This window comes from Abramis brama (genome assembly GCF_963993115.1).
Source record: "Abramis brama genome assembly, chromosome: 9".
Classification (NCBI taxonomy): Eukaryota; Metazoa; Chordata; class Actinopteri; order Cypriniformes; family Leuciscidae; genus Abramis; species Abramis brama.
Window position 1 is genome coordinate 23696358 of NC_139971.1, and position 12605 is coordinate 23708962.

The window sequence follows — 12605 nt, forward strand, 5'->3', positions numbered from 1 at the left end:
CAAAAAAATAAAAAAAAATAAAAAATTAATAATAATAATAATAATAATAGTGTGCATAACGAAAAGGTAGCCTATTATAAGATGTTTTTGTATTGTGACATACTTTTCATAATAAATAAGCATATTTTTGTCCCAAAATGTCATTACTAAAAAAAAAATTATAGTAAAAAAATATGTATATATATATATATATATATATATAACCTTTTTTATTTAATAAAATTACTTTGTGTGTGTGTGTGTGTGTGTGTGTGTGTGTGTATGTATGTATGTATGTATGTATGTGTATATATATATATATATATATATATATATATATATATATATATTACACACACAAAAAATAATTTTATTAAATAAATTAAAAAAAGTTACATACGTACATACATGATATATATAGAAACATTTTAAAGGACATTTTAAATGTGCATAAAAATAAACTTTTTTTCTTTCGATTTTGGGGTGAAACGACGTGGCCATGTTCTTGACTGTGTTCGTGAGGTTCACCCTCGTACACTTGGCCCCGTTTTAAGCGTGGAAAAAAGAGTTCAGGACTCAATCCAGTAACTCTGGCACGATGCAGCAGATCCGTGTGGGAAGTAACAGCGTGTGGCACTGCCTCTTAAAAGACAACAGCCTAAACGAGTGAACAGCATCTTTGCTATTCAGGCTCAAGGCGCACATGCATCCAGCTCTGGGCCACGGATGAAATGTGTGTTGTGTTGGCAGACAATCATAAGCAAAGCCATGCGATGGCAATGTAACAATCTGAATAAAAATGAAATGAAAATTGAAGAAGAAAACAAAAAAAACAGCTTTTATACTGCCGTTCTATTTCAGTCTAACTCCCAACACCCAGAATCCCACGCATGCAAGACCTGTTACATATAGAAACACAACAGCAATATAAATCAGCCCTCGTCAGTCTATCAGCTCGGTGCGACCAAGGCTATAAAAATAGAATAAGTGTTTCAATCATTTACGGTTTCAAACGTCTTTACATATATTTGTTTTGTAAAAAATTGTGCCCATCATGCTAAACCTTGCTATAGCACTTTAATATACCTCTCAGTTTTACAAGGTCAAATACAGTCTGTGAACTCTTAAAGTTTTAATAGTTTTTTTTCTCCTGTGTTTGTAGTATTAAAAGTAGCATGAAAAGTGTCATTACAACAAAACCCTGTGGCTACACACTAAAACTCCTGACAGAAACATTCAGCAGATCAACATCTCAGTCCTGTTTCCCTCATGTGTTAATCTAAGACCATTGCTAATTAGTGTAATTCAGTCATATACATGCTGGTTTGGATTGTTTTCAAAGGCTCACGGTTGAATCTCACGCAAACATGCCACACTTCACCCAAAATATAGATTTTCTTTTGCCTAAATGAAGCCTATTTCTTTCTCCTAAACATTTTATTTATTTGCATTGTGACATTATTTTCAGAACAATTAAGCTCATTTCCTCCCTAAATTCTCATTACATTTTGATGCGCTTGGAAGGTTTTTTTTATTTTTATAATCATTATTCAATATTCTCATTACTGTAATACAGTAAAACTATGACTATACAATGATTTATATTTAAATTCATATAAGTTAAATGTATAAATGTAATTTAATTTAATAAATTAAATTAAATGTATAAATACTTTACAGTTTAAATAATATTTAATCATCATGTTTTTGCACTGCCGTAATTTGTTTTGTTTTTCATGAAAATAATGTCATAAAAACCATAAGGCCCCCCCAAAAAAACGCTTTAATTTCTTAAGTATAATATCTTGTTTATATAATTTCAGGGTGAAATGTGACCCAGACAGGTTTAGTGAGATTTAACCATCAGCCTCTGTAACGTGAGCTTGGGTAGTTTTGGCCAACTCTCATTCCCACATCACTTGAGAGTCAATAATAATAATAATAGTAATACAAAAAAACACCACCCATAATAGTTAAAGATATTAAAGTGTAAAACTAACTGTTAAAACGAAAGAAATATTGCTTCAAAGAAGTCTCTGGACATGCTTCTCTGTCCCGTCAGTCGTCTCCTCTCCCCCTCTGTTGTCTGAAGGCTGGTTTGGGGTTTGAAGAGCGGTGTGTTCATAAAGCAGGTAGTGTGTGTGTGAGTGTGTTACCGTTACAGAACCGTTCAAGGGTCTCTCTAGAGCAGAAAGGAGTCTTAAAGATCTCTGGGGCTGTTGGGAGGAGATTCCTTGCGATTGGCCCGTTCACAGCTCGGTCCTACAGAGCGAGAGGAGACGCAGTGCTGGGACTGGTTGGGGTCGTGCTGGGGGAGGGCGTGTGCTTCGGGGGAGCCAGATCGAGGAGGGCACGAACCGTCCCGGCCACCTGAGCCAAACCTCTCTCTTCCAGGATGTGCAGGGGAAGACACAGCTGGCTCTGCGGCCGTAAACACACACACACACACACACACACACACACACACAGCAGGGGCGAACAAAAAAGGGACAAAAATGGTGTGTCAATGGAGAAACAAAATGATAAAAATCAATATAACTCAAAATAAATGATTACAATGGATAAACTCAAATAAAGCAGATAATGTACAACTAAGGAATGACTTAAATCAAAATGACCTTTGGAAACTGTAAAGAAAGATGAAGGGGATGAAGAGAGATGGAAAAAATCACTCAAAACCTGCTAGACAGAAACCTGTCTGTCACAAACCAGGAACTAACCGGCGAGAGTATTATTAGTAGTGGTTGTTATTGCACATGCTTTGGGTTAGTGAACTGAGCCAACTCCTAAAGCTAAAGATCAAATCATGACACTGTATGTGCTAAAAACATGAACCATATATCAAATTGAGGTTCAATCTACACTACAGGCCAAAAGTTTTCCAGAATTTCTAATGTTTTTGGAAGAAGTCTCACCAAGACTGCATTTATTTGATCAAAAATACAGTAAAACAGTAATATTGTGAAATATTATTACAATTTAAAAGAACTGTTTTCTATGTGAATATAAACTGAATTTTCCTCATTACTCTAGTCTTCAGTGTCACATGCTCCTTTATAAATCATTCTAATATACTGATTTGATGCTCAATTATTATAAATTATTGTTGGTACTCAACGTTGAATGACGGTTCTTTAGCGGCTTAATATTGTTGTGGAAAACATGATACTTTTTTCCATGATACGAAGTCCAAGTTTTAAATCAATTCTGTTCTTTTGAATTTGAAATCTTTTGTGACATTATAAATCTCTTTACTGGCACTTGAGCAATTTAGAGTATCCTTGTTGACAAAGTATTAATATTAGTTATTTTTATCTTACTGACCCCAAAACTTGAGCGGTAAGTGTATCATCGTGTCCACAATAATATTAAGCAACAATTTTGCGAATAAACACTGGAGTAATGATGCTGAAAATTCAGCTTTGCATCACAGGAATAAATCACATTTGAAAATCTACTCAAATAGAAAACATCCATTTTAAACTGTAATGATATTTTTTAGATCAAATAAATGCAGCCTTGGTGAGCATAAAAGTCTTTGAATCCAGTAATGTACAAGCAATCAGACTTATTTTCACCTGCTGGACAATCCAGAACATGCCAGCCAAGCATTTACCACTGCAGCACCACACTACCCAACATAAAGCTGCGACTGACACAAACACACAACTAAACTACTGATGAAACACACATCTACAGTGGATACTTGAGTTTAGATTTTATTGTAGAAAAGCAGAGGACAAGTCAGCCTGTAGGAAAATCAGGCAATATGGCACACAAATCTGACAGACACAAATGCTTACACACTCTATGTGTGTCACACTCGGTGTTGTATTTCCTATGCGTGTTAGGATCATATTACACTGTATATTAATTAACAACAGGTATACTGGTTGACAAGGACTGTTATTTCAGCGAGTAAACTGTGTTCTGGTGCAAGACTGACAAGATGCTTGATAACTGTAGCGTTAAGAGCGGATAGCGAGATGTTTTCTAGCCATTTAAAGGGTTAGTTCAGCCACAAATTCTGACATTATTTACACACCCTAAGTCGTTTCAAATGTATGATTTAATTTCTTCACAAAAGGAGATGTTAAACAAAGTTGTGGCTGCTTTTTTCCACATAATGTGAGGCCATTCATTGAAACAATTCATTTTTGAGCAAATCATTCGTAAAGCCCTTCCTTCTTTCAGATTCATGAAAGTGTTTGTATTCATATGAAAAGATTATACTTTTATTAATTTTTTATTTTTACAAACTGAACACTGCAATTTGATAACACTATTTGGCATTTATTAATATTACAACAATAATGCAATATTACAATTTAATCACATGTAAAAATACATTTGACTGATAAGCAAAAACTGAAACCTTTACAGGTATATGGCCAAATAATTCCTTTTGCATTTATGTAATATATTGGAACCAAATCTGAAAAGGTAGTCCAGAAGTTCCCACAGCGTTCCAGTACACGCAATTCACTTATTTGTAATTTTTGGGTGGGATTATGCTAATTATGAATGAGCAGCCTAGTTATAAATGATTGGAATTTATTAACGTGCGCATGATTAACTATCAAATCTGAAGTCTACAAAGCGTTTGTGAATCCAGGGGAGTTTTTGGAAAAGTCCATTTTACATACAAATGGCTCCAAATTTATTTATATATTATTGAAAGGTATATGAACAAAAATAAATTAGCTCAGGGACTGCCAGGCTTCAAAAAAGAACATCTCATATTAGTAGTTCATATGACATGCACTGTATTACTTAAAGGGATAGTTCACTTAAAAATCAAAATTAAGTAATGTACTCCCCCTGGTGTTGTTCTATTATCGTATGCCCTTCTTTCTATTTCAGACCACAAAATGAGAATTTAAAAGAAAAATGTCCTGTATCAAGCTTTGAAAAAAGACGCAAAAGTATCACAGAATGATCCTATTCAACATCGTGTCCTATATTCCAAGTGCCCGGGGTATACGATTGGTTTGGTTTGGATTATCTATCAAAAATCCTGACCTTGGCCTTTGGTCTTCTTTGTACGACTGCATGTTCATGTGACTATTAGCGCCATAGTTCACACACGCTCGCCCAGGAAAAGGACACATTGTTGTTTGCGTCGCATTTTGATTAATTTCTTACTTTTTTTAGTTTTAAAAACCTTTTGGAATATATGACACGGGAACATTCTGTGATACTTTTGCATCTTTCTTTTGATGGTGGTCGCTATGCACTATCATTATAAGGACATTTTTGACATCCTCTTTTGTGGTCTGAAAAAGGAAGAAAGGCATATGGCATTAGAGCAACACCAGGGTGAGTAAATAATGACTTCATTTTCATTTAAGTGAACTATCTTTTTAATATGCAATTAAGGTAGGATGTTCTATGGTGCCCTTGCTTTGTCATTTTTGGTTCTTAAAGGCTCCCGTTTTTGTATGGAAAAGAGCAGCTCAGACAGTATGCAAAGTTTCATACAGGTTTGGAATGACAACTCAAGCAACTCATACAGGTTTGGAACGACATAAATGTGAGTAAATGTTATTTTTGGAGAACCATTGTGTTAACTGTGAGATGGAAGACATTGACATACACACAGTAAGGCACAAAGGGATAAAACAGGGAGTTTAAGGTTTGGCATCCTCCACACTGTCTTACTCATTCACGGAAACCCTCACAGAAACACAAAGCCACACAAAATACTCATCCACTTTAGCAGACTTTGGGAAAATGTGCAGCAGAACTAACATACAAAGGGCTCGTTCACAGAGCAGTCAGCTTGTTCTGTCGTCTTGTTTAAGGCTGAATGGGGGAATCCACCCATTTTTGTGCTTTTTGATGAAGCTTTGAATTTTTCTATGGAAATGTGCTCTCTACACACACACACACAGACATAAACACGCTCAACTGACTCTTTGCTAAGCCCTGCCTTAGAACGTCACTGACCACACCTTAGCAACTACTGCCATTTATCAACCATGAAATGAGGCGTTCGTCTTTTCAGTTTACTGTGATAACGTACACTACTGTCCACAAATTTGGTGTCAGTAAGATATTTTTTTTTTTTTTAAAGGATGCATTAAATTGATCAAAAGTGACAGTAAAGACATTTATAATCAGTGTTGGGGGGGGTAAACACATTACAAGAAACGAGTTACGTAATCAGATTTCTCTTTTCAAATAACTAGTAAAATAATACTTTTAAATTTATAACAAAATACAAGTAACGCAAGTTCCTTTGTTTTCTAATTTATTCACTGACATCTCTCCTGTCCCATTATTGAGAAAAGTAACGCAATATTGTAACATTACTTTTAAAAAGTAATTTCCCCAGCACGGTTTATAATGATAAAAAAATATATATTTCAAAAAATGCTGTTCTTTTGAGCTTTCTATTCATCAAAGAATTCTGAAAAAAATGTATCACAACTGGCACAAAAATACTGACACCACAATCTGATCCCGATTCCATAAATCAACATTGATAATAATAATAAATGTTTCTTGAGCAGCAAATCATCATATTAGAATGATTTCTGAAGGATCATGTGACACTGAAGACTGGAGTAATGTTGATGAAAATTCAGCTTTGCATCACAGAAATAAATTACATTCTAAAATGTATTCACATAGAACATAGTTCTTTAAAATTGTAATGCTATTAATATTGTAACAATATTACTGTATATTCGATCAAATAAATGCAGCCTTGGTGAGCATAAGAGACTTCTTTCAAAAACATTTAAAAAATCTTACCGACCTCAATCTTTTGAACGGTAATTTAATTTCTTTAAAGAAAATTGCACATACAAATATTTAGCATAAATCAAAATTATTTCCAGTCCATGTAATACTAGGCTACCATTCAATCCATTTGTCCCACCTTAAGAGCACGCTTTACTGCAATCCGCATGAATGTTATTTTAAAGCTTGCCTGAGCGAGCAACATTACACAAAGGGGTCAGACAGAGCTTAGCAAAGCATCAATGATGTGCACTAGAACACTAAACATGTGCATAAACACTAGCTATCATGTAAATCTGCTCATTTGCCCACAAAAAATCCCAATTGACTGTTTTAGTGCAGTGATCAATATGGAAGTGTGATTTAACAGCTTGGCACCAGGTGGCAATAGAGAACACATAGCAGCGACATGATTGACAGGTAGAAAAGGGCGAATCCAGCCAGCTGGGTAGAAGGGGCGGAGCGAAGGGGAGGCGGTCCCAGGGAGAGCAAGGCCTCAACCAGCCTGAACACACAAACAACCTCCCCTTTCAGCACGTCGCCCGCTGAACACAAACTATCCTGCCCGCAGAGAGGAACATGAACATGAGTGTTCAAATAAAACACAATGAGAGGTTGATGGGATGTGAGATGGTTTTAAATTGGAAGGGAATTGGGGGAGAGAGAGAGAAAGAGTTAGTGGTATTAGCTCTTAAACTTTTAGAGCATTAGAGGAAACAGCAAAAGATGTTAAAAGCCCAGTTAGTTTTGAAGAAAACACGAAACGTAATGCGTTTGAGAAGCTATTTCTTAATTTGATTTATAAAGATTAAAAACTCTTTTTCCATGAAAAAGGAAATAGCTTGAAGTGTAGGAGACCAAGTCTACCTGAGGAACTCCAATTCTGCGGCACGCCTCTAGGAAGTTCTCAACGTTTCGTCGACACTTGGCCATTGTCAGTTTGGGCTGGAAAGAAAAAGAAAAGATGAAACTGTATTCCTATGTGCAAACACAAACATACACAAAAACGTATAAATGAAATGATGAGCAAAATAAACCCCAAAAGTCACTCACCACTGCCGGTGAGGGTACATGGATGCTCGGTATGGATCGGGGACGCACGTGGTTGGCCAGATGGCACAACACGACCCCGTCAGTCAAAGCTGCCCCAAGATCAGTGGGTAAAGACACCTTGAGTCGACACTCAATATTCTACATGAAGGATGAAAAATTAAGACTTATAGTATTTTGAATTATATATGCTTAACAGGACAGCATAATACAACATAAATGAGTTTAATATTTTTTATATATATATATATATATATATATATATATATATATATATATATATATTTATTTATTTATTTATATATTTATTTATTTATTTATTTATTTATTTTCACACACATGCATACATATATGGAACAATAGATAAATAACTAATGGATAACAAGAAGAGGAGGGTACCCTTCTCAGCTGCTCTATCAGTAGCGCCTCCTCTCCCGTTGGGGCTGGACTCTGTGTGGGAGGGGCTTCCACTGGCTCCGCCTTCTGTGCGCCTGATTCTCCTGCAAAATGGTCACACATGCCATTAGAAATACGTCACTGCATAATTACATGAGCAAGTTCTAATTAGGAACGAGGATTGACTTGTAAAAGCACAACAGTGACTGTCTACTTCAGATAAATTTTAATACTATTATAGTATTTATTCATATTTTAAAATGGCTTTAATTTTTTTTTTTTTTTTTTTTTTTTTTTTAGTTTAAGTATAAGTAATTTTGTCTCATTTTAATTTTTTTTTTTCTATTTAGCTTTAATTTACATTTCTTTCAGTTTAAGTCATTTTAGTACTTCAACTTAAACTAAGTTTCAGTTAGTTGCCAATGCAACATTTCTAATTTTTATTTTAAAGTTGGTCATCTAATAGTTATATTTTATTTCCGCTTTCTAAAATTAATGACAACGATTTTTGATAGTTTTAGTTAACAATAACAACACTGCCACCTTTTCAGTGATTTTTTTTAACTGTATTTCTCATATTTTCTCCATACGCATTTCAGAAAATCCTTCACTTAAGAGTTCAAGACAAACCATCCAGCTCTGAGATGAATTATATCACCAGATGTGATTCAAAGCACCATTTTTTTTTTATGAAAATAAACATTAAGGCGGCAAAGTTAAATTCTTTCATGAGGGTTAGGAAGCAATGATACCGAATGATTAAACATTAAAACACAAAACTACTGATTACAAGTAATTGATAAAACACATTAGGTTTATTACAAAATATGCAAATTTTTGGGCTGACACTGATTGGTGCACTTAATTTACACTAGGAGCTTTTGCATCGGAGGAACCTTTTCATAGTACTTAGAACTACTATAACCATTAACCCACTTTTTGTCATGTTTGCACCGCAGGAACTGGGAACGATTTCAGTTCTAGGAACGCCTTTTGGAGGAACTAAATAAACTTTCTTTTTGAAAGAAAGTAATACTTTTTATTCAGCAAGGAAGCATTATAAATTGATCATAAGTGACAGAAAAGACATTTCTAATGTTACAAAAAAAATTCTAATAAATGCTGTTCTTTTAAACTTTCTGTCCATCAAATGATCCTGAAATAAAAATGTATAATGGTTTCCACAATATTAAGCAGTACAACAGTTTTTTAAATATTAATAATAGTAAAATGATTTTTTTTTTTTTTTTATGCAGCAAATCAGCATATTAAAATGATTTCTGAAGAATCGTGACACTGAAGACTGGAGGTAATGATACTGAAAATACAGCTTTGCATCAAAGGAATAAATTACATTTGAAAATATATCAAAATAGAAAACAGTTATTTTATATTGTAATAATATTTCACAATATTACAGTTTTTTCTGTATTTTTGATCAAATAAATGCAGCTTTGGTGAGCAGCAGAGACTTTTAAAAAACAAATCTTACCGACCCCAAACTTTTGAACGGTACTGTATACGAATCATGATTAATCATGACATCACAAATTTCCCACAAAGAATGACTCAGCAATGAGCTGCATAAGGTAAACAAACCTTTTTTCTTCTCCTCTCGCTGACTCAGGCGGAACAGGTAACTCTCAGGTCGCTGGTTGAGGCCGCGGGAGGGGGACGGGGCAGCAGGGCTGGGGTAAGTGGGTGACTGGAGGGCTGCAAGACAAGCAAAACATTGTCAAAAAGGGATGTGGGGCAAAGAATTCAATAAAAAAACAGCAGTAAGGAAAGAGAGAATGAGAGAAGTTCATGATTTAAACGAATACATACCAGTGGGTGACAGTGAGGCATAATCTTCACCTTGCTACCAAAGACAGGAGTTCAGTTGGAGAGAAAATAAGAAGTGAAAAAGGTCAAATGAGTTGAAATATCAGATAATGAACACTGTATCTGTGGCATGCGCTTTAAAGTGAACTCTAGGTGTGAATCTCAAAAAGAAATAAGTAGCCAATATCTCTTGGCAGCTTTTGTAAGATTCGCCCACAGGTGACCTCACTTTATATTACGTTTTCAAACCCTAAATAAATATGTACATGATCAGCTGAAATCCTAAACAAGCAGGACGTGACAGGTTTCCAGCATAATTTCCTCAATGAAACTTGTCATATTCATTCTGCCTGGATATGACGGTGTTAGATTGGAGTGCAACCACAATATCTTTGTTGAGTCAAATTTTCAAGAAACATCCACAGTCAGCTTATTTGCATCTAGAGGCCGATCATCTCCAGGCTCTTGCGGTTCAGTACCTGCGGCGTACAGGAGGAGGGGGCGACGGATAAAGCGGGAGACACACACCCATCCAGCGGCACAGCAGAGAGAGACTAGCCAGCCACAAAGAAATGAGGAGAGGATAGAAATGAAACGAAAGGAGGAGAAATAAAGGACGAACGTAGGAAATAAATAGAAGGTTTGAGAAAGTTTAAGTGTTTCATTGTTTAATACTGAAAATACTGCAGGAAACATATCACGAAGAGGAAATATTACAGCAGTAATGCATTAAATAAGGTTCAATTTATTCTGAAAATGCTGAATGTTTTCTTGAAGGAGTCAGCTTTATAAAAATATCATAAATAAATATAAACACATTAATATAAATTAATACATTAATATTAACATTTAATACATGTTTTGAGAGTAAAATTATCAAGAAACAGCCACAATAAGCTTATTTGCATCTACAGAAATAAAATGAAGGCAGATCAGCTGCAGGCTCCAAACAAACAAATAAATATTATTATTTATTATATATTATTTAAAATGTACTAATGAAACTGTGAGAAGTTTTGCAACATGCAACAGTTTAATACAAACATTTCAGGTTTCATTCATTTTCCTAACCCTAATTATAACCAATACTAATTGTGATGCTTGACTTAGCAAACGCCACTAACAAAAACAATTTATGCTAAGTCCCCATTTTGACAGCAGATAAACGTGTCTGTGTGTCTCCTTCACCTGTTTGTGAGGGTCTGGCCTCTTCTTTATAGTGTTGGTATCTGTGTCTATCTCAAATATCAGTAGAGGCTCAAACTCACTCTGACACAGATAGAACCAACATATATGAGAGAGAGAGAGAGAGAGAGAGAGAGAGAGAGAGAGAGAGAGAGAGAGAGAGAGAGAGAGAGAGAGAGAGAGAGAGAGAGAGAGAGAGAGAGAGAAGTAGAGAGAGAGAAGTAGAGAGAGAGAGAAGTAGAGAGAGAGAGAAGTAGAGAGAGAGCGAGAGAGCAGTAGAGAAAGAGACAAAGTAAAGGGACAGACAGGGAAGCAAAAAGAAGCAGGGCAAGCGTATTAAAGATGCACACTAGGAAAAGCATCTAATATTAAAGGTGCATTCAGTAAGTAAACAAAGTAATAACTATCAAATACAAGATATAATGTGATTACTATATATATATAAAATGTGATTCATTTTTTATGGGTAAAACTTAATTACTGAGTGCACCTTCAAAACATGTTAGCAGTTCAAACTGATCAGAAAAGCAGTTTTAAATGGAAATAACCTTAAATCGCGTTAATACATTATGCTAAGTTCTTAAGACTAAAACAGACATTTGTTAAGGGAAGAGAACACACAGTGAGAAAGGAGATGGAGGATGGTGCATGATCCGAGCTGATTGGCTCTTACCATGAAGAGGGCGGAGTCATCGGTGTGAGTGGACCGTCGGGAGGGGTACAGACTCTGGGGTGGGACAGTAATGCATATGACTACAGACTCACTCTCTCTCTCTCTCTCTCTCTCTCTCACACACACACACACAAACACACACAGACGGATGGGGAGGAAGTGAATGTGCAAATCTGAGGATGAGACTCACCTCACTGTCTGTTGGACTGAGCTTCGTAGGGCTTTGAGTTGATTTATGCTGAAAGTACAAAGACAGAAAATTGTCTTCCCATCATGGTGGCATGGTGCATAATTTGGGAGTTTTCGACTGGGATTTGGATGCTACAGATCAAATTTCACCCATCAGAGCATCTCCATGTATCTCAATGTTAATGTTTCTTTTTCAAATCCAACATTATTTGATATTATTGCTGCAACTTTTATTATACTAATATTAAATTGTGTTGACTACTGGCAAAACTTTAGCAGCCTAAAACAAGATTTAATAGCTATAGATTGCTGCAGGGATGATGTATTTTTGTACAAAAAGTTTTGTTTTAGGCTAATACAATTTTGCCAATAGTATTTTGCTAGGCCAAAACTTTAAACAAGTTCCATCGCCCTGAAGTCAATGGGTTTTTTGAATGCCTGAAATAAGGTCTGTGGTTGTCCCTATGACGTTTGGATCTGTTGTTTGGTTCCGAGAGGGGAAGTTGAGCGTGCTGACGTCAAATGGTGATTTGTGACTGTTTCACCACCGGAAGCCCGGGAA

General features: G+C 35.5%; 1 protein-coding gene across 5 annotated transcripts in view; it reads right to left on the reverse strand.

The window, feature by feature from the left end:
• Nucleotides 1–1688: 1688 nt before the first annotated feature.
• The window catches only part of lrch3 (leucine-rich repeats and calponin homology (CH) domain containing 3), a 30711-nt gene continuing 19794 nt past the window's right edge, over nucleotides 1689–12605 (reverse strand). Inside the window, exons 13-21 of one of the 5 annotated variants that reach the window (XM_084124521.1) lie at nucleotides 12045–12092; nucleotides 11185–11265; nucleotides 10476–10550; nucleotides 10000–10033; nucleotides 9772–9885; nucleotides 8176–8276; nucleotides 7780–7917; nucleotides 7594–7671; nucleotides 2103–2400 (exon numbers count right to left, since the gene is read on the reverse strand). In XM_084124521.1, the coding sequence (XP_083980647.1) occupies nucleotides 2242–2400; nucleotides 7594–7671; nucleotides 7780–7917; nucleotides 8176–8276; nucleotides 9772–9885; nucleotides 10000–10033; nucleotides 10476–10550; nucleotides 11185–11265; nucleotides 12045–12092 (828 nt within the window). In that variant the 3' untranslated portion in view covers nucleotides 2103–2241. Of the gene's footprint in view, nucleotides 2401–6051; nucleotides 7288–7593; nucleotides 7672–7779; nucleotides 7918–8175; nucleotides 8277–9771; nucleotides 9886–9999; nucleotides 10034–10475; nucleotides 10551–11184; nucleotides 11266–11854; nucleotides 11909–12044; nucleotides 12093–12605 lie in introns of those variants that run through there. The other 4 variants (XM_084124520.1, XM_084124523.1, XM_084124522.1 and 1 more) reach the window with 4 other exon arrangements.